The 21,777-nt window shown below is 43.3% G+C and overlaps 1 protein-coding gene across 1 annotated transcript in view; it reads right to left on the reverse strand.

Moving 5' to 3' along the window:
• The window catches only part of LOC130127810 (receptor-type tyrosine-protein phosphatase H-like), a 73,203-nt gene that overhangs the window by 18,061 nt on the left and 33,365 nt on the right, over positions 1–21,777 (reverse strand). Inside the window, exons 5-12 of the mRNA XM_056297532.1 lie at positions 17,510–17,767; positions 16,247–16,516; positions 8,199–8,456; positions 6,807–7,064; positions 5,588–5,845; positions 4,356–4,613; positions 726–980; positions 26–265 (exon numbers count right to left, since the gene is read on the reverse strand). Coding sequence (XP_056153507.1) covers positions 26–265; positions 726–980; positions 4,356–4,613; positions 5,588–5,845; positions 6,807–7,064; positions 8,199–8,456; positions 16,247–16,516; positions 17,510–17,767 — 2,055 coding nt within the window. The remainder of the gene's footprint in view (positions 1–25; positions 266–725; positions 981–4,355; positions 4,614–5,587; positions 5,846–6,806; positions 7,065–8,198; positions 8,457–16,246; positions 16,517–17,509; positions 17,768–21,777) is intronic.

Genomic DNA, 21,777 nt, shown 5'->3' on the forward strand with positions numbered 1-21,777 from the left:
AGTGATGCGTCAGAGTGGCACTTACTTATGGTCAGACTGTGTTGACACTGCAGAAATTGCGTTGAATTCATTTTGTAGGAGAGAGACACGTTGTAGGTAGAGCCTGGGTACAAGCTGGTGAAGGAGATGTTTTTACCTTTATCACTGATTTGACCCACTTGTGAATTAGATCCATTTGTGGCTCTGGCATGATTGAACAAGCCATCGACCGAACCTTGGATTGAGGTGCTGGTAACACGCCAAGGTAAGGCAGTGCAGTTTAGGGCTGGAAAGAATGAAAAGGGGATTGACAATCATAACCAGCTGCTCCACCCCGTCTTTCCCATCATTCCTAACTATCCTGTCTAATGAAGCAAAAACTAACAAAAACACTTCCTGTAATTAAATTTGTTGGGGAAGCTTAACTAGATGAGTCTGGTGACCAAGTGGTCTCTGGCCTGAGCTCAATTTTCTGGGTTCAAATCCCATTTTCTTCAATCTGTATTTCTCGTATGTGTCTATCATCCTTTTCAATAAAGCATAAGTTACAATAAGAATGTTATGTTTGTTAAGTTGTAGATTTCATGCTTTGCTAAACAGTTCACATTTCACACAAACTCACATAACTTCCCAGTAAAATTGATCATTGGTGGTTTGCAAAGGTTGAATTGTCTATAAGGGGAAAAATAATGTTCACAGCTGAAAAAAAAAATCATGGGAGAGCAGGTTATGCAGGGCTGACATACCTGTTAGTGTGAAGCCATTGAAGGCATCGCTCCTGACTCCATCAAACACCGTGAACAGGGTGAAGGGATATTCAGCTCCAGGTGTGAGAGAGTAGAGGGGATATTGCACTTCATCCAAGGATGAATTTTGGTGGATGGTTTGATTTTCGCCATTAATCTGTATCAGGTAACTGGAGACTCGATGCATATTATTCCACGTCAGGATCAGGCTGGTCACAAAGCGCTTTACAGAGACCCCAGATACTTTTGAGGGAGCTGATGAAAAAAGGAAATATTTACTCTCAAAACCAAGGTCCAAGTACAACAAGCTTCACATTAAGGTCTGATAATCTACCGGTTTTAATTAGTGTCAGTGTGTGTTGACTGAACCTCCTGAAGAATCTGGGATCTCTTTGCTTAGGATGGATATGTAATGTCTGGCCAGGACTGTCTTTGGTACAAATTGTTAGACTAAATTCTCAGAGACAGACTGTGATGACAGTATATATTGCCATTCATTTTCATTTTATCTTTTTATTAAATTAGTATATCATTAAATAAGTCTAATAACTATCCAAATAAAAACCAAAATGGTTTGTATACTGGTCATCCCCCCCCCTTTTTCTCCCCACTTGTATGCAGCCAATTACCCCACTCTTCCAAGCCACCCTGATCTCTGCCCCCTCCCCCCGGCTGATCTGGGGAGGGCTGCAGACTACCACATGCCTCATCCGATACATGTGGAGTCGCCAGTTCTTTTCACCTGACAGTGAGGAGTTTCGCAGGGGGACGTAGCGCGTGGGAGGATCACGCCATTGCCCCCAGTTCCACAGCTACTGCAGTGACCAGGACATATACCAAAATCCGGCTTCCCACCCGCAGATACGGCCAATTGTGTCTGTAGGGATGCCCAACAAAGCCGGAGGTAACATGGGGATTCGAACCGCCGATCCCCATGTTGGTAGGCAATGTAATAGATTGCTACGCTACTCAGACATCCCTTCACTGGTCATTCTTATCTGATAGATTTTCCTTATTTTATTTACTTGAAGTATTTCTGCTTCAAGGATGGGATTCTTGAAAACTGTGTCAAATGGGTAAAAATTTTACATTTACATCGACTTTTTACTGACAGCTAATGGGAAAGTTAGATGACAATTTGGATTTGGTTCAGAGATGTGTTCCTACATACCCTCAAAAATGACTGCCATTGGCCCGTTACCGTTAATTCATTACTCTGTGGATGGCATGGCTATCAGCCTTTAAAGTGTTTTGTCATTTTGATGCACTAATGTGGTATTCCGGACTCATCCACACTTTTTAACTCAACAGGAAAAAGCAAAGAAATGTAAAAACATCAACACCAGCTATATTCGGCAGTACTACTGGAGTATTTTGATCTAGACGCCTGAATCTCAATAAATGGCCTGTGGGTCGGACTTGGCCTGCAACAGCCAAATGTCTGACCTGCGTCAACCCATTGGCACTAACGCACCTGTCATAACATGTGAAATAAAGTGCGCAACATGTGAAATGGGTTGAGGGCGTGTGCCAGCTCCTCCAGAGACAGAAGACTAAAAAGGCACCGGGCCCAGATGGCGTGTCATCCTCCTGTCTGAAAGTCTGTGATGACCAGCTGGCCTCCATTTTCACACTGATCTTCAACAGATCACTGGAGCTGTGTGAAGTCCCCTCCTGCTTCAAGAGCTCCACTATCATCTCGGTCCCCAAGAAACCTCGTATCACAGGATTAAATGACTACAGGCCCATTGCCCTTACATCTGTGGTCATGAAATCCTTCGAGTGCTGGCCCACCTGAAGGAAATCACAGGCCCCCTGCTCGACCCCCTGCAGTTTGCCTACCGATCAAACAGGTCAGTGGATGATACACTCAACATGGGATTGCACTACATCTTCCTACACCTCGACTCCCCAGGGACATAGGCAAGGGTCTTGTTTGTGGACTTTAGCTCAGCATTCACAACCATCATGCCAGATATCCTCCACTCCAAACTCACCTGGCTTACTGTACCAGCCCCCATCTGCCAGTGGATTAAAAACTTCCTGACAGACAGAAGGCAGCTGGTGAGACTGGGGATAATCACATCCAGCAACTGGACAATCAGCACTGGTGCCTCCTGAGGATGTATGTTCTCTCCTCTACTATTCTCCCTCTACACAAATGACTGCACCTCAGGTAACCCGTCTGTTAAACTCCTGAAGTTTGCAGACAACACAATCATCACTGGCCCTATCATAGACAGGAGGTTGATCAGCTGGCCCTCTGATGCGGCCATCACAACCTGGAGCTGAACACGCTTAAAACAGTGGAGATGACAGTGGACTTCATGAAGAGCCCCACAACACTACCTCCCCTCACCATACTCAACATTATGGTGTCTGTGGTGAAAACCTACAGATTTCTGGGTTCCATAATCCCCCAGGACCTAAGGTAGGCATTCAACACAGACACAATCATCAAAAAGGCCCAGCAGAGAATGTACTTTCTCCACCAGCTCAAGAAATTCAACCTGTCTCAGGAACTGTGGATTCAGTTCTACACTGCGATAATCCAGTCTGTCCTCTGCATATCCATCACTGTCTGGTTTGGATCGGCCACCAAATAGGACAGGGACAGACTACAATGGACAATTAGGTCTGCAGAGAACATTATTGGTGCCAACCTGCCCTTCATTCAGGGCAAACCCCTCCAGACTCAGGAAACGGACAGGCAACATTACTGCAGACCCATCACACCCTGGTCACAACCTGTTCCAACTCCTCCCCTCTGGCAGGTGCTACAGAGCACTGTACCCCAAAACAACCATATATAAAAACAGTTTCTTCCCACGGGCTGTCATTCAAATGAACGCTTAACGCTGTCAAATAAATCCAACCATTTTGTATTAAACTGTACTGTATATTGTATGTATACTGGTACGCTCTGTCATGTACATCTACCTCAGGCATGTACGAAAGTAACCTGCTAACATTTATTTCCGCATCTCTAATATATTCTATGCACCATTGCACTTTATCACCTCTTATTTTGCCTGTATATAGTCAATCCTTGTGCATATATCTGAAGATTGTTGTTTTTCTATGTTAAGTACACTGAGAGAGCCACGAAACCAGAGTCAAATTCCATGTATATGTGCAAACCTACATGGCCAATAAACATGATGTTGATTTGGTAAAACTCTCAAATAAGTCTTGATTTGACAGTCAGTAATTTGAATCACAGTACACCCTACACCCGGAAAACAAGGGAAGATGAAGAAGACCTGGTATTAGACTTCCTACTGAGAGAGATAAAAGTACAGTAACTTTAAAATTGGAGGTTATGCATTATGTCCCACTGTAAGGTAAAGATTAAATATGGATAATACATGTAAGAAATGCTTTTGTGAAGTCGGTGTTGAAATAAATAATTCCACATACAACATCTATCAATGAAATCTTATCCTAAAATTGAGCTTGTTGAATTTTTATCCAATTTAAACTGAGAAGAGTACTCTCATTGGATTTAAAACAAAAAAATAAAATGTGAATCACAATTCAACTAAAAGTTAAATGTCTAAACTGTATGGGGCGGAATCATCATTTATATTCTAGTTAATTATACCTGTGAGAGTAATGCAGCCGTCTTACCAGTGACTGCACTGATTTTCACTCCACTGCTTCTGGCATCCTCAAACAAAGTGAAGAGGGTGAACTCATATTTAGTGGTTGTCATAAGGTCTGTCACTGTGTGCTTAACCGGTCCATCTCCCTCTGATGCACTGACGTTTATCTTTTTTTCATTATATTCAAGTCTATAGTTGAGCATGTTCTTTACTTGTTTCCACTGAAGAGTGATACTGCTCACATTTTGAGCAACCACTTTGAAGTCTTCTGCATCTTGGGGAGCTGTGATGTAAAAAAAGTCAGTTAATATGAATCCATGATACAGAGGGAGATGTAAAATGAACTGAGAATAGACCAAATTATGATAAATACAAGTACAGACAGGTTGTACAACTGAGAGGCTTTACAATATAGTCACATTCAAATACAATACGTGGTTTTGAACCACTGTCATACACTGTGGTGAAAAGCAGCAGGCCGTTGTTCACCCTGAAAAGGAAACCAAGGACTCTATTGACCAAGCCGGAGGTAACACGAGGATTCGAACCGGTGACCCCTGTTTTGGTAGGCAATGGAATAGACCACCACGCTACCTGAGCGTCCGTTAAATAATAGCTTCTTTTTTTTTTAATAAAAAGTATTACCGCATCCCCGCGACCCTGATTGTAGGATAAGCAGTTTGGATAATGGATGGATGGATGACGGTAACTCTCCAACATATTGTTGATGGAAATCAATGGCAACTCTGCACCAACAGTGCTATTGGAAACCGACAAAAAGTGCTTTTCTCTGTTTGACTGCTCTCATTGAGTTTCTGCCATTTATCTTTTAAGGGAACACAGCCACATGAAAATACCTGATTGTTGCTCTGAATATCCTAACCATTTACTTATCTTATGAAAGTATTTATAAGTATGTATAAGTTGTACATATGGGTAGTATGTGGTTTTGAACCACTGTCATACACTGTGGTGAAAAGCAGTAGGCTGTTTTTCACCCTGAAAAGAAAACAAAGGACTCTGTCCAGCTTAGTGTCAACTGAATGGTTGTGATTGGGAATAAATTATGCTTGGCCCATATGAAAAATCCTCTCACCAAGTGCCCTTCATTCATGAAACCAATTATTTATTACACAGCAGGTTTCTTACTTTCGCTGCTCATGAAATTAGTGTTCCTCTTTGTACAACATTAAAATCACATTATTTATTGAGCTTTCACTGTCTGTCTTAATTGTGTGAACAATGCAGCCATCTTACCAGTGACTGCGGTGACTTTCACTCCACTGCTTCTGGCATCCTCAAACAAAGTGAAGAGGGTGAACTCATATTTAGTGGTTGTCATAAGGTCTGTCACTGTGTGATTAACTGGTCCATCTCCCTCTGATGCACTGACGTTTATCTTTTTTTCATTATATTCAAGTCTATAGTTGAGCATGTTCTTTACGTTTTGCCATTGCAGAGTGATACTGCTCACATTTTGAGCAACCGCTTTGAAGCCTCCTGCATCTTGGGGAGCTGTGATGTAAAAAAAGTCAGTTAATATGAATCCATGATACAGAGGGAGATGTAAAATGAACTGAGAATAGACCAAATTATGATAAATACAAGTACAGACAGGTTGTACAACTGAGAGGCTTTACAATATAGTCACATTCAAATACAGTACATGGTTTTGAACCACTGTCATACACTGTGGTGAAAAGCAGCAGGCCGTTGTTCACCCTGAAAAGGAAACCAAAGACTCTACTGACCAAGCCGGAGGTAACACGAGGATTTGAACCGGTGACCCCTGTTTTGGTAGGCAATGGAATAGACCACCACGCTACCTGAACATCCGTTAAATAATAGCTTATATTTAAAAAAAAAAATTACTGCATCCCCGCGACCCTGATTGTAGGATAAGCGGTTTGGATAATGGATGGATGGATGACGGTAACTCTCCAACATATTGTTGATGGAAATCAATGGCAACTCTGCACCAACAGTGCGATTGGAAACAGACAAAAAGTGCTTTTCTCTGTTTGACTGCTCTCATTGAGTTTCTGCCATTTATCTTTTAAGGGAACACAGCCACATGAAAATACCGGATTGTTGCTCTGAATATCCTAACCATTTACTTATCTTATGACAGTATTTATAAGTTGTACATATGGGTAGTATGTGGTTTTGAACCACTGTCATACACGGTGGTGAAAAGCAGTAGGCTGTTTTTCACCCTGAAAAGGAAACCAAGGACTCTGTCCAACTTATTGTGTCAACTGGATGGTTGGGATTGGGAATAAATTATGTTTGGCCCATATGAAAACTGCTCTCACCAAGTGCCCTTCATTCATGAAACCAATTATTTATTACACAGCAGCTTTCTTACTTTCGCTGCTCATGAAATTAGTGTTCCTCTTTGTACAACATTAAAATCACATTATTTATTGAGCTTTCACTGTCTGTCATAATTGTGTGAACAATGCAGCCATCTTACCAGTGACTGCGGTGACTTTCACTCCACTGCTGCTGGCATCCTCAAACAAAGCGAAGAGGGTGAACTCATATTTAGTGGCATTTATAAGGTCTGTCACTGTGTGATTAACTGGTCCATCTCCCTCTGATGCACTGACGTTTATCTTTTTTTCATTATATTCAAGGCTATAGTTGAGCATGTTCTTTACTTTTTGCCATTGCAGAGTGATACTGCTCACATTTTGAGCAACCGCTTTGAAGCCTCCTGCATCTTGGGGAGCTGTGATGTAAAAAAAGTCAGTTAATATGAATCCATGATACAGAGGGAGATGTAAAATGAACTGAGAACAGAACCAATTATGATAAGTACAAGTACAGACAGGTTGTACAACTGAGAGGCTTTACAATATAGTCACATTCAAATACAGTACGTGGTTTTGAGCCACTGTCATACACTGTGGTGAAAAGCAGCAGGCCGTTGCTCACCCTGAAAAGGAAACCAAGGACTCTACTGACCAAGCCGGAGGTAACACAAGGATTCGAACCGGTGACCCCTGTTTTGGTAGGCAACGGAATAGACCACCACGCTACCTGAACGTCCATTAAATAATAGCTTGTATTTAAAAAAAAAAAAAGTATTACCGCATCCCCGCGACCCTGATTGTAGGATAAGCGGTTTGGATAATGGATGGATGGATGACGGTAACTCTCCAACATATTGTAGCGAATTCTGGGGGCAACCACAGGAACTGCCATTGACGAGACGCGAACCCATATCGCCCGCACCGCGGGAGACATCGCTAACCGCTCGACTTAAGGGTCAGACCCGTCGGCCAGCGGCCAACGTGTCTACTTATCCATGCACGTTACAATATCGTTGATGGAAACCAATGGCAACTCTGCACCAACAGTGCGATTGGAAACAGACAAAAAGTGCTTTTCTCTGTTTGACTGCTCTCATCGAGCCTCTGCCATTTATCTTTTAAGGGAACACAGCCACATGAAAATACTTGATTGTTGCTCTAAATATCCTAACCATTTACTTATCTTATGACATTATTTATAAGTATGTAGAAGTCGTAGATATGGGTGGTACGTGGTTTTGAACCACTGTCATACACTGTGGTGAAAAGCAGTAGGCTGTTTTTCACCCTGAAAAGGAAACCAAGGGCTCTCTGTCCAATTTATTGTGTCAACTGGATGGTTGTGATTGGGAATAAATTATGTTTGGCCCATATGAAAACTCCTCTCACCAAGTGCCCTTCATTCATGAAACCAATTATTTATTACACAGCAGCTTTCTTACTTTCGCTGCTCATGAAATTACTGTTCCTCTTTGTACAACATTAAAATCACATTATTTATTGAGCTTTCACTGTCTGTCATAACTGTGAGAACAATGCAGCCATCTTACCAGTGACTGCGGTGACTTTCACTCCACTGCTGCTGGCATCCTCAAACAAAGTGAAGAGGGTGAACTCATATTTATTGGCATTTATAAGGTCTGTCACTGTGTGATTAACTGGTCCATCTCCCTCTGATGCACTGATGTTTATCTTTTTTTCATTATATTCAAGTCTATAGTTGAGCATGTTCTTTACGTTTTGCCATTGCAGAGTGATACTGCTCACATTTTGAGCAACCGCTTTGAAGCCTCCTGCATCTGGGGGAGCTGTGATGTAAAAAGAAGTCAGTTAATATGAATCCATGATACAGAGGGAGATGTAAAATGAACTGAGAACAGAACCAATTATGATAAGTACAAGTACAGACAGGTTGTACAACTGAGAGGCTTTACAATATGATCACATTCAAATACAGCAAGTTGTTTGCCAAAGATCAACATCAGTTTCATATCCACTGTCTACCAACCACTAACACCTGTTAAAAAAAAATTTCTGGATTTTTTCCCCCCTTTTGTCTGCAACTGTACCCGACCAATTACCCCACTCTTCCTAGCCATCCCGATCTCTGCTCCAGCCCCTCTGCTGATCTGCGGAGGGCTGCAGACTACCACATATCCTTCGATACATGTGGAGCCACCAGCCGCTTCTTTTCACCTGACAGTGAGGAGTTCCGCCATGGGGACGTAGCATGTGGGAGGATCACGCTATTCCCTCCAGTTCCCCCTCCCCCCACAAAACGGGTGCCCCGACTAACCAGAGGAGGCGCTATTGCAGCAACCAGGACACATACCCACATCTGGCTTCCCACCCTCAGACACCGCCAACTGTGTCTGTAGGGATGCCCAACCAAGCCGGAGGTAACACAAAAATTCGAACCAACAACCCCAGTGTTGGTAGGCAACGGAATGGACAGCCACGCTACCTGGAGGCCCGTTAAATAACATCTTAAATTAAAAAAAAAAATTTTTTTTTAATTCCAGCATCCTCGCGACCCTTGTGGTAGGATAAGCAGTTTGGATAATGGATGGATGGATGACGGTAACTCACCAACATATTGTTGATGGAAATCAATGGCAACTCTATATAGCTGACTGAGCCATCATTTCTAAACTATTTACTGAAATAAAACCTCTAGTTGATAATCCTTACAAGATCAAACATCTAATAATAAACCGTACAAGATAAAATCTCCAGTTTAAAACCATACAGTAGTCCATGGGCCAGAGCCCAAAATTTCCTATTTCGGTACACTCAAGGTGGCAAAACTTACTTATAATTTTTGAAAGGATCCATGTCTGTAGATGATATTTTGGTATGATAACCATTCCTGAGTGGCAGCTGTATCACAGTTATCAGCTCATGAAGTTAACCACCCCCTAAAGTAAATTGCATTTTAGACGCTGGTGCATATCCTGGTTTAGCCTCATGGTCAGGACATTTTTCAATGTTCTATAATATTGTCTTTGGTATCATTTTAAAGGGGACCTTCTTAGCTTTCATTCAAGCCCTGTTGTGGATATTTCTCACAAATATAGAGGTCACTTGAGCTCTTCAACCCGTCAATAACACACATCTTTCTGCAATTTTCGCCTAAACTATATACTTTCTTTTAGCCCTGTGGCATCTAGGAATATCAGGGACACAAAACACAAAAACTGGAATACTCACAGGACTGTAAAGATTCAGGAAATGTATAATATACCCATACTATTTCATTGTGTGAGGTGATTGTGAACCTTAAATTAGAAGGGCATTATTACTAAGAAACTAACTAGACCAAAGCCAGTTAGTCCATGGGTCAGACCAGATATCGATATCACCCAAGGTGACACAACTTCACTGGTGCCATTTTATTTGGTACACTAACAGAAGTAAAATAATACATGATAACCTTTCCAAATGAGCAGCGATTTCATTTTTCTTTCAGGAAACCTGTTTCTGTGCCTCTCACGATTGTGTATTTGCCCAGATTTTTACAAATATAGCATTTCAACACCCCTGGTACTGATTAGCCTTGCTTAAACTCTGGGGCAGTTCTTAGTTGGCCAACAACCAAGGATAACCAGTACTGTGTACTTCCATTCATTGTGCTAAGCTAGGCTAACGTGCAGCCAGATAGCTTTCTACTAAACACATATAGAGGAAACTGGTATCTATCTTCTTGTCTCACTCTGGAGAAGATTGTAAGCTAATTTCCCATAATGTTAGCATGTTCTTTTAATGTATATGTTAATATGATTAGTTAAAGTGGCTACGCGGAACTTTCATCTTGTGTTGATTTTAGCGGCCTCATGTGGACAAAATACAGCTGTTGCATAGCAATTAGGTAATGTATCTATTTGTGGCTATGTAAGATAAATAATGGTAATATGACGCTGGTGAAGCAAAGTAAACTTTGTTTTAGTAGTGTTCATACACCTAAGTTACATGTATTTGTTTGTATGTGGCAGGTGAAAACTGACTGAATATGGCCACTGGTGAACAAGCAAGTTTTTACCCAATACCAAAGCGCCCACGGGTGGAGTGCATTATCCACTGTTCTGATGATACAGATAAGCTGGTTTCACTACAAAGTGTCGACTCATGGAGACCTCTGCTCAGGGCAGCTCAGATACGAAATCATGCACCAGTTTTGAAACTGGCAAAAGACATTCCTGAGGGACAGATTCCAGCAATCTACTACCACAGAAAGTGTCGCAGTATCTTCACTATGAAGCAAATTCTTGATGGCCTCCTTGCAAAAGAAAAGAAAAGTTGTGTCTCTGCTGAAGAGAAACAATCTAAGAGAGTAGCTCGACATGCTCCAAGTACATCTAGGACTTATGATGCAGAGTGCATATTTTGTCAGAAAAACAGCAAATATTCCAAGAGACAGAATACGAGAGAAGTACTGGTGCAGTGTCGAGAACTGCGAGCTGATGCAAAGATCAGGAGTGCAGCCACAAAGAAAAGGGACAGCAGAATCCTTGCCATTGTGAGTAGAGACCTTGTAGCAGCTGAAGGGCACTACCACAGGTCATGCTATAGACTTTACACCAAAGAAGAGGTTTCCAAAGGAGAGGTTGCCAGCAATGAAGATGATGATGCTGCAGCCCAGTATGAAGCTGCTGTGAATAAGGCATACAATGAGCTGTTCCTCTTCATCAGGATGGAGCTTTTTGGCAATCCTCAAGTGATGACAATGACTGATCTCTCTTCTAGACTGGTAGCTTCAATGAACTCCCAAGGCATTGCCCAAGTCAAGGAATCAACCAAGAAGCACATAAGGCGAAACCTGGAGAGTGAGTTTGCTGGAGCCTTGCAGATATTCCCTGATGAGAAAGGAAAATTCCTCCTCTATCCCGATAACTTGTCCATGAGGGAACTTGCCAAAGAAAATCAGTCTCTCAAAAGGGAGCTGCAGACCCTGAAAAGTGTCAGTGCACAAGATGTTATAGCCAAAGCAGCCATCAAATTGAGAGCAGACATTAAAAGTCAAGATGTTCCTCAAACCTGGCCACCTGAAGTCAAACCAGAAGCAGAATGTCCTACCATTCCAGAGTCGCTCATTATCTTCCTGTACTCTCTACTCACAGGCTCAAATGATCCTGATCATGCATCCCAGAGAGTGCAGTGCCTTCTGCAGTCATTTGGCCATGACATAGTATATGCAGTGACATGTGGAAATACCAAGCCTTCCAAGCACATTGTTCTGCCATTCAGTGTCAAATCGTTGACAGGAAATGTAGAGTTGATAAACATCCTCAACCGACTTGGTCACAGTGTGTCCTATTCACAGATGGAAGAGATCAACACTGCCCTGTGTCTCCAGAAACTCTCATCATCAGGGAGTGGCATTGCCCTTCCAGCTAACATCCATCCTGGCATATTCACAACTTTAGCCTGGGACAATATCGACCGTCTTGAAGAAACTGTCAGTGGTGAGGGAACATCTCACAGAGTCAATGGGATTGCTGTGCAAGCAAAGCCAGTCAACCCACTTCCTGTCCAACCCATGCCCACTGTTCCCAAAACAAAGAAGAGAAGCATTGATGGACCCCCACCAATGTTACCAACTTACAATGCTGGACAACGGGTAGGGCCACCACAAAGCAAAAAGTCAAGATGCCGATACTGCAGCCAATACTAAGCTTGCCAGAGAGAAAAACCTTCTTTGGGTCCTAGCACGCATGTCACAACAAGAAGAACAGTCAGTCAGCAGCTGGACAGGCTTCAACATCCTGACTCGAGGAGAGATGACGGTCATCCCCGACAATATAGGCTATCTGCCTACCATCAATGCTCCAGCGACACAAATGTCTACTGTCAACGAGGTGCTTAACCAGTCACTGAGCATCATGCAGTGCTTAGGCCTGAGGAAGATTGTCTGTGTCTTTGACCAAGCCCTGTATGCGAAGGCTGTCGAGATCACATGGAAACACCATGACAAGTTCCATGATATCATCATTAGGCTTGGGGTATTCCACACCATCTGCACACTGCTGGCAATAATAGGAAAGCATTTCCAAGATGCTGGACTCAAAGACCTCTGCATTGAGTCTGGCATGATTGCAGAAGGCTCAATTGCTGGTGTTATGGATGGCCGCAAGTACAACAGGGCAGTGCGACTACACAAGCTCCTGTATGAGGCTCTCATGCGACTGACCTTGAATGGTTTCCTGTCCTGGTTGGAAGAAACTCACAGGAATGACATGGTTCACCTGAATGAGACACTGAAGACCATTGACAGCCTTGGGAAAGAAGTCTCACAACATGCTTTGAAGGAGGTCCTCGAGAACAGCTCTTGTACACGCATCATGGATCTATTTGAAGTCTACCGTGAGTTCCTTAGAGGTGGAAACGGCAGCCTCTCGAACTTCTGGATGTCTTATTTGGACATGGTTGAAATCTTGTTGGGGCTCATCCGAGCATCCAGAGAGGGAGACTGGATGCTACACTTGGCTAGCATTCGAGCAATGATCCCATGGTGCTTTGCTTATGACAGGATGAATTATGCACGCTACCTCCCCTACTACTACGCCCAGATGTCTGAGCTGCCCATCACACACCCAGATGTGTACACAGAATTCATGGAAGGAGGCTTCTCAGTCCAACTGGGCTCCACCAATCCCTTTGGCCGAATCCCTGTTGACCAAGCTATAGAAGAAACGGTGAACAAAGACACCCAAACAGCTGGAGGGACAAAGGGATTCAGCTTGAAGCCAGGAGCTGTGACCAAATATTATCTCACAGCTGAGTATAGAAGCATGTACCTCAGACAGCTGAGAGACCTGACAGGTCAAGGCAGGTGCAAATGGTCTCATCCAGATCTACAGAGTCCAAGGATCAAGAGAGATGAAGCAGATGTCCAGTCTCTCATGGACCTTATGGAGAATAACTGGCTCAATCCTATGTCCCCTGATGAGATTGATTTGGTTAGCCTCTCCACTGGCAACATGGCTCCACCTGATGTGACCATAGATCTCTTGAGAGCTCTTGAGAAAGGAGAAGAGGCCTACCAAGCATTCCAGCAAACAAGGTTAGATGCAGACCCACCACCTGTGAAATTCCACGACAAGATGACCAAGCAAAGTCTGAAAACATTCTCCAATGTCAGCACAAAACAAGCTCATGGAAAGAAAGCACAGGATGTGGTTCTGAAGGCAGATAGAAACCTTTTCAGTCACATGATCCTGGTGGCTGAAAGCAGGAAGGTGAATCTGAAGGATGTCCTTGCCTACCCATTGGGCCCACTACCATGGGCACTGGCAAATGCTGACGAAAAACAAACAAGGCTGCACTTGCCAGAGAGCTTGAAAAGAATGTATTTCCTGCAGAAGACATCCCAATCCCATCTACTTCCATCATTGATGGGATGAGCCTGGTCCAAAAAATGAATGGCAACAACAAAACCTTTGCACAGGTGGCAGAGTCAGCCTTGACCCAGATCCTCCATGAGGGAGCACAGAGTGGGAGGATTGATGTTGTTTTTGATGTCTATCACCAGACTTCGATCAAAGATGCTGAACGACTGAACCGGGGTGGAGACATCACTCTCCAGTACAAGAATCTTGCAGGGGACACCACGTCCAGCAGTGGAGAAAATTTCTGTGCAGTTCCTCCAACAAGACCAGTCTCATCAAGTTTCTGGTGGAAGAGTGGAAACTCCCACGATACAGAGCTATGCTGCATGGCAAGGTGTTGTACATGACCTGTGAGGAAACCTGCTACAAGTTGACAGAAGATGGGTGTGAGGAAGCAGCAGAACTGCACTCCACACATGAAGAAGCTGACACCCGTCTGCTCCTGCATGCATTGCATGCAGCAAATGCGGGCTCAAAGTCAGTTATCATCACAGCTGAGGACACTGATGTCATGGTGCTTTGTCTTGGCTTCCAGAAGGACATCACCTGTCCCATCTACCAGAAGTGTGGGACTCAGAACCGCACACGGTTTGTCGACATCACCAAACTGGCAAGTTCACTTGGAGACAGCATCTGTGACAGCCTAATTGGCTTACATGCCTTCACAGGCTGCGACACTGTCAGTGCATTCGCTGGTCGAGGGAAGCTGAATGCCCTGAAGATAGTGAGAAAGCACACTTCCTGCCAAGAGACTTTTAGTCAACTGGGACAGACATGGAATGTGAGTGATGAGCTGTTCCAGAAAATTGAGCAGTTCGCCTGTCGGATGTATGTTGCTAATAGCAGCACTGCTGAGGTGAACAAACTGCGTTACCAGCTCTTCTGCACCAAAAGGGGAGAGGTTGAGTCCAGCCAGCTGCCACCATGTAGAGACTGTCTCTTTATGCATGTTCAACGAGCCAACTATCAGGCAGCAATATGGAAGTGCTGTCTGCAGGCTAACCCTGTGGTGCCAAGCCCTACTGAGTATGGATGGACAGACGATGAAGGCAAGCTGGCCATTTACTGGATGCGCTCCCCACCTGCACTAGATGTGGTCTTGGAAATGCTAACATGCAAGTGTGTGCATTCATGCAAAATGCCAAGCTGCATGTGCCTGTCAAATGGACTTCCATGCACAGACATGTGCAGGTTACAGACCTGCAGTAACCAAAAACAGCAGGATGGTCCAGAACTGGACTTTGAACTTGGGGAGTCAGATGATGAGAGAAACGAGCAGTTTGATGAATGACAGTGTGATGATTCTGATGGTATTACTGTGGTAGTAGTCTATTGATGCACATGATGTTGATTCTGGACTTGGTTACCCAGAGCTTGATAACAATAATGTAACCATATTCACATATACCCATTACCCTACCCATTACCGTTACATATACCCACTAATGATATGGGATTACATGTATCATTGACTAAGTATATGTAAATGTCAATGTTGTTTAAAATATTAAAATAGTTCATTACCTCACTATGGTATTCCTTTTTATCATGTATTTTGATTGTGTATTTAAACAAATGTATAGAGACCAGTTTGTGACCTAACTGAGTTTGGTCTAGTTCTCATTTAAGGCTCACAATCACCTCACACAATGAAATAGTATGGGTATATTATACATTTTCTGAATCTTTACAGTCCTGTGAGTATTCCAGTTTTTGTGTTTTGTGTCCCTGATATTCCTAGATGCCACAGGGCTAAAAGAAAGTATATAGTTTAGGCGAAAATTGCAGAAAGATGTGTGTTATTGACGGGTTGAAGAGCTCAAGTGACCTCTATATTTGTGAGAAATATCCAAAACAAGGCTTGAATGAAAGCTAAGAAGGTCCCCTTTAAAATGATACCAAAGACAATATTATAGAACATTGAAAAATGTCCTGACCATGAGGCTAAACCAGGATATGCACCAGCGTCTAAAATGCAATTTAGTTTAGCGGGTGGTTAACTTCATGAGCTGATAACTGTGATACAGCTGCCACTCAGGAATGGTTATCATACCAAAATATCATCTACAGACATGGATCCTTTCAAAAATTATAAGTAAGTTTTGCCACCTTGAGTGTACCGAAATATCGTCTGGCCCATGGACTACAGGAGAAGATCTTAAGTTTATAACCTATACAAGGTCATTCATAGTGTCTATGTAATGGTCACCTACCTGTGGCAGCTGTAAAGGTGTTTCCAGTGCTGCTGACACCATGAAACACACTAAAGATGGTGAATTGATATTTGGTGCCGGCGGAGAGATCTGAGACCACATACTGAACTGAGTTCTCTGCATCAGATGCATTGATGTCCTGTCTGATGATACTTCCCGTGTTCTCGTACTGTATCCTGTATGTTGTGATGTTATTCACTTTCTCCCATCCCAGAGTAATACTGGTCTCATTGTACTCTGATTTATTCCAGTTCTGTACATTATCAGGAGCTGAGACAGAGACAAAGTTCATCATCATCATCATCATCATCATCATCATCATCACACGAGGAGGAGACACAGTTGTTATTGTGCAGACAGTGTTTGCAATGAAATGGATTTCCAAACAAAATACTTACTCTCACATGGGAGTAAAATGCTATTCCCTTCCAACCAATTGCTCTTAACATTACCAAGAAGGCACCAAGGTGGATAAGGGGTTAACAATGTGTCCTCACAGCATGATGGTTCTGGGTTATCAATGTCAAGTCAAAACCATCCTTCTGCTCATTGACAAACTATGAACTGCTCATGTGTACAGGACTCCTTCTGTGATCTGCTGCCAGGAATCAACTGAAAGTTGATAGTTTACCAGAACGCCCCACAAAGACTAACTGTACCAACCACTTCTTGTGTATTTCTAAAGTCAAAGCCCAAATTAAAATTGAGATTTCATATCAACAAGACATACCAATAATGATATCAGGAGAAACCTGTTCCAACTCTGCACCAACAGTGCTATTGGAAGCAGAAAAAAATTGTTTTTCTCTGTTTGACTGTTCTCGAGTTTCTGCCATTTATCTTTTAAGGGAACACAGCCACATGAAAATACCTGACTGTTGCTCTAAATATCCTAACAATTTACTTATCTTATGACAGTATTTATAAGTAGTACATATGGGTAGTACGTGGTTTTGAATCACTGTCATACACCGTGGTGAAAAGCAATAGGCTGTTTTTCACCCTGAAAAGAAAACCAAGGACTCTCTGTCCAACTTATTGTGTCAACTGGATGGTTGTGATTGGGAATAAATTATGTTTGGCCCATATGAAAACTCCTCTCACCAAGTGCCCTTCATTCATGAAACCAATTATTTATTACACAGCAGGTTTCTTACTTTCGCTGCTCATGAAGTTACTGTTCCTCTTTGTACAACATTAAAATCACTTTATTTATTGGGCTGACACTGTGTCATAACTGTGAGAAGAATGCAGCTGTCTTACCAGTGACTGCAATGATTTTCACTCCACTGCTGCTGGCATCCTCAAACAAAGTGAAGAGGGTGAACTCATATTTAGTGGTCGTCATAAGGTCTGTCACTGTGTGATTAACTGGTCCATCTCCCTCTGATGCACTGACGTTTATCTTTTTTTCATTATATTCAAGTCTATAGTTGAGCATGTTCTTTACTTTTTGCCATTGCAGAGTGATACTGCTCACATTTTGAGCAACCGCTTTGAAGCCTCCTGCATCTTGGGGAGCTGTGATGTAAAAAGAAGTCAGTTAATATGAATCCATGATACAGAGGGAAATTTAAAATGAACTGAGAACAGAACCAATTATGATAAGTACAAGTACAAAGAGGTTGTACAACTGAGGATTTACAATATAGTCACACTCAAATACAGCAAGTTGTTTGCCAAAGATCAACATCTGTTTCATATCCACTGTCTACCAACCACTAACACCTGTTAAATAAACATTTTTTTTGGATTTTTCTCCCCCCTTTTTTCTCTGCAATGTACCCGACCAATTACCCCACTCTTCTGAGCCATTCCGGTCACTACTCCACCCCCTCTACCGATCTGGGGAGGGCTGCAGACTATCACATGTCCCCCAATAAAGGTGGCATCGCCACCCGCATCTTTTCACCTGACAGTGAGGAGTTTCGCCAGGGGGAAGTAGCACGTGGGAGGATCACGCTTTTCTCTCCAGCACCCCACCCCCCACCCCAAACAGGTGCCCCGACTGACCAGAGGAGGCGCTAGTGCAGCAACCAGGACACATACCCACATCTAGCTTCCCACCTGTAGATACGGCACCCAACTGAGCCGGAGGTAACACGGGGATTGGAACCGCCGATCCCCGTGTTGATAGGCAATGTAATAGACTGCTACGCTACTCGGACATCGCTTCACTGATCATTCTTATCTGGTAGATTTTCCTTTTATTTACTTGAAGTATTTCTGCTTCAAGGATGGGATTCCTGAAAACTGTGTGCAAATGGGTAAAAACGTTACATTTACATCGACTTTTTACTGAAAGTGAGATGACAATTTGGATTTGGCTCAGAGATGTGTTCCTACATACCCTGAAAAATGACTGCCATTGGCCTGTTACTGTTAATTCATTACTCTGTGGATGGCATGGCTATCAGCCTTTAAAGTGTTTTGTCATTTTGATGCACTAATGTGGTATTCCGGACTCATCCACTTTTTAACTCAACAGGAAAAAGCAAAGAAATGTAAAAATATCACCACCAGCTATGTTCAGCAGTATTACTGGAATATTTTGATCTAGACCCCTGAACCCCAATAAATGGCTTGTGGGCCAGACTTGGCCTGCGACAGCCAAATGTCTGGCCTGCGCCAACCCATTGGCACTAATGCACCTGTCATAACATGTGAAATAAAGTGCGCAACATGTGAAATGTGTTGAGGGCGAGTGCCAGCTCTTCCAGAGACAGAAGACCAGGAAAGCACCGGGCCCGGATGGCGTGTCACCCTCCTGTCTGAAAGCCTGTTGACCAGCTGACCTTCATTTTCACACTGATCTGTGTGAAGTCCCCTCCTGCTTCAAGAGCTCCACTGTCATTCCGGTCCCCAAGAAACCCCGTATCACAAGATTAAATGACTACAAGCCCATTGCCCTTACATCTGTGGTCATGAAATCCTTCGACTGCTGGCCCACCTGAAGGAAATCACAGGCCCCCTGCTCGACCCCCTGCAATTTGCCTACCGATCAAACAGGTCAGTGGATGATACACTCAACATGGGATTGCAGTACATCTTCCAACACCTCGGCTCCCCAGGGACACACGCAAGGAGCTTGTTTATGGACTTCAGGACAGCGTTAAACACCATCATCCCTGATATCCTCCACTCCAAACTCACCAGGCTCACTGTACCAGCCCACATCTACCAGTGGATTCAAAACTCTCAGACAGACAGGAGCCAGCTGGTGAGACTGGGGATAATCACATCCAGCAACTGAACAATCAGCACTCGTGCCCCCCGAGGATGTATGTTCTCCTCTCTACTATTCTCCCTCTACACAAATGACTGCACCTTAGGTGACCCGTCAGTTAAACTCCTGAAGTTTGCAGACGATACAATCATCATTGGCCTTATCTGGGATGGTGAAAAGTCTGCATGTAGACGGGAGGTTGATCAGCTGGCCCTCTGGTATGGCCATAACAACCTGGAGCTGAACACGCTCAAAACAGGACTTCAGGAGGAGTGCCCCCCCACCACCACCACTACCATACTCAACAGTATGGTGTCTGCGGTGAAAACCTACCAGGACCTAAGGTGGGCATTCAACACAGACACAATCATCAAAAAGGCCCAGCAGAGAATGTACTTTCTCCGCCAGCTCAAGAAATTCAACCTGCCTCAAGGAACTGCGGATTCAGTTCTACACTGCGATAATCCAGTCTGTCCTCTGAATATCCATCGCTGTCTGGTTTGGATCGGCCACCAAATAGGACAGGGACAGACTACAACGGACAGTTGGATCTGCAAAGAAAATCACTGGTGCCAACCTGCCCTCCATTCAGGACATATACACCTCCAGACTCACGAAAAAGACAGGCAACATCACTGCAGACCCATCACACCCAGGTCACAACCTGTTCCAACTCCTCCCCTCTGGCAGGCACTACAGAGGCTGTACCCCAAAACAACCAGATATAAAAACTTTCTTTCCACGGGTTGTCATTCAAATTAATGCTTAACACTGTCAATAAATCCAACCATTTTGTATTAAACTGTACTGTAATCACAATGTTGTAAGATGGTGACAGATGTACTCTTAGCCCCCCTCCTTGGTTCAGGGATGGTAATTCCCTCTTCACATAGATGACCTCTTTGACTCCCTGTTCAAACCAACGTTCCTCCCTATCAAGGACGTGCATATCCTCATCCTTGAAAGAGTGGCCACTGGCCTGTACATGGATATAGACCACGGAGTCCTGGCCCAACGAAGTAGCTCTTCTGTGCTGTGCCATCCACTTCGCCAGAGTCCGTTTGGTTTCCCCAACGTACAAGTCACGGCAATCTTGGCACTGACTTGAGCATGACTGCATCGAGACATGATTTAGTGCACTCTGCTTTTACAGTAGGGATAATAGTTTTTATCCCTCAATTTTGTCTTCTCTGAACTTATACACCTCCAGACTCAGGAAACGGGCAGGCAATATCACTGCAGCCCCATTACATCCTAGTCATGGCCTGTTCCAACTCCTCCCCTCTGGTAGGCGCTACAGAGCACTATACCCCAAAACAACCAGATATAAAAAGTTTCTTTCCGTGGGCTGTCATTCAAATGAACGCTTAACGCTGTCAAATAAATCCAACAATTTTGTATTAAACTGTACTGTATATTGTACGTATACAGGAGATGAGACAGAGACAAAGTAAATTCACAAACATCATCATCATCACCACAGGAGGAGGAGGGACAGTTTTCATTGTGCAGATGACAGTGTTTGCAATGAAATGAAAAAGATTTCCAAACAGAATATTCATTCATGTCTTACTCTGTACCTCACATGAGAGTAAAATGTTATTCCCCTCCAACCAATTGCTCTTAACATTACCGAGAAGGCACTAAGGTGGTTAAGGGGTTAACAATGTGTCCTCACAGAATGATGGTTCTGGGTTATCAATGTCAAGTCAAAACCATCCTTCTGCTCACTGACAATCTATGAACTGCTCATGTGTACAGGACTCCTTCTGTGATCTGATGCTAGGAATCAACTGAAAGTTGATAGTTAACTAGAACGCCCCACAAAGACTAACTGTACCAACCACTTCTTGTGTATTTCTAAAGTCAAAGCCAAATTAAAATTTAGATTTCGACAGACCAATAATGATATCAGGAGAAACCTGGTCCAACTCTGTACCATCAGTGCTATTGGAAGCAGACAAGTGGTTTTCTCTGTTTGACTGCTCTCATCGAGTTTATGCCATTTATAGTACAGATTGGTAATACGTGGTTTTGAACCACTGTCATACACTGTGGTGAAAAGCTGTAGGCTGTTGTTCACCCTGAAAAGGAAACCAAGGACTCTCTGTCCAACCTAGTGTCAGCTGGATGGTTGTGATTGGGAATAAATTATGTTCGGCCCATATGAAAACTCCTCTCACCAAGTGCCCTTCATTCATGAAACCAATCATCTATTACACAGCAGGTTTCTTACTTTCATTGCTCATGAAGTTACTGTTCCTCTTTGTACAACATTAAAATCACATTTTTTATTGAGTTTTCA

Source organism: Lampris incognitus, chromosome 17, assembly GCF_029633865.1.
Source record: "Lampris incognitus isolate fLamInc1 chromosome 17, fLamInc1.hap2, whole genome shotgun sequence".
In the NCBI taxonomy this organism is placed as follows: Eukaryota; Metazoa; Chordata; class Actinopteri; order Lampriformes; family Lampridae; genus Lampris; species Lampris incognitus.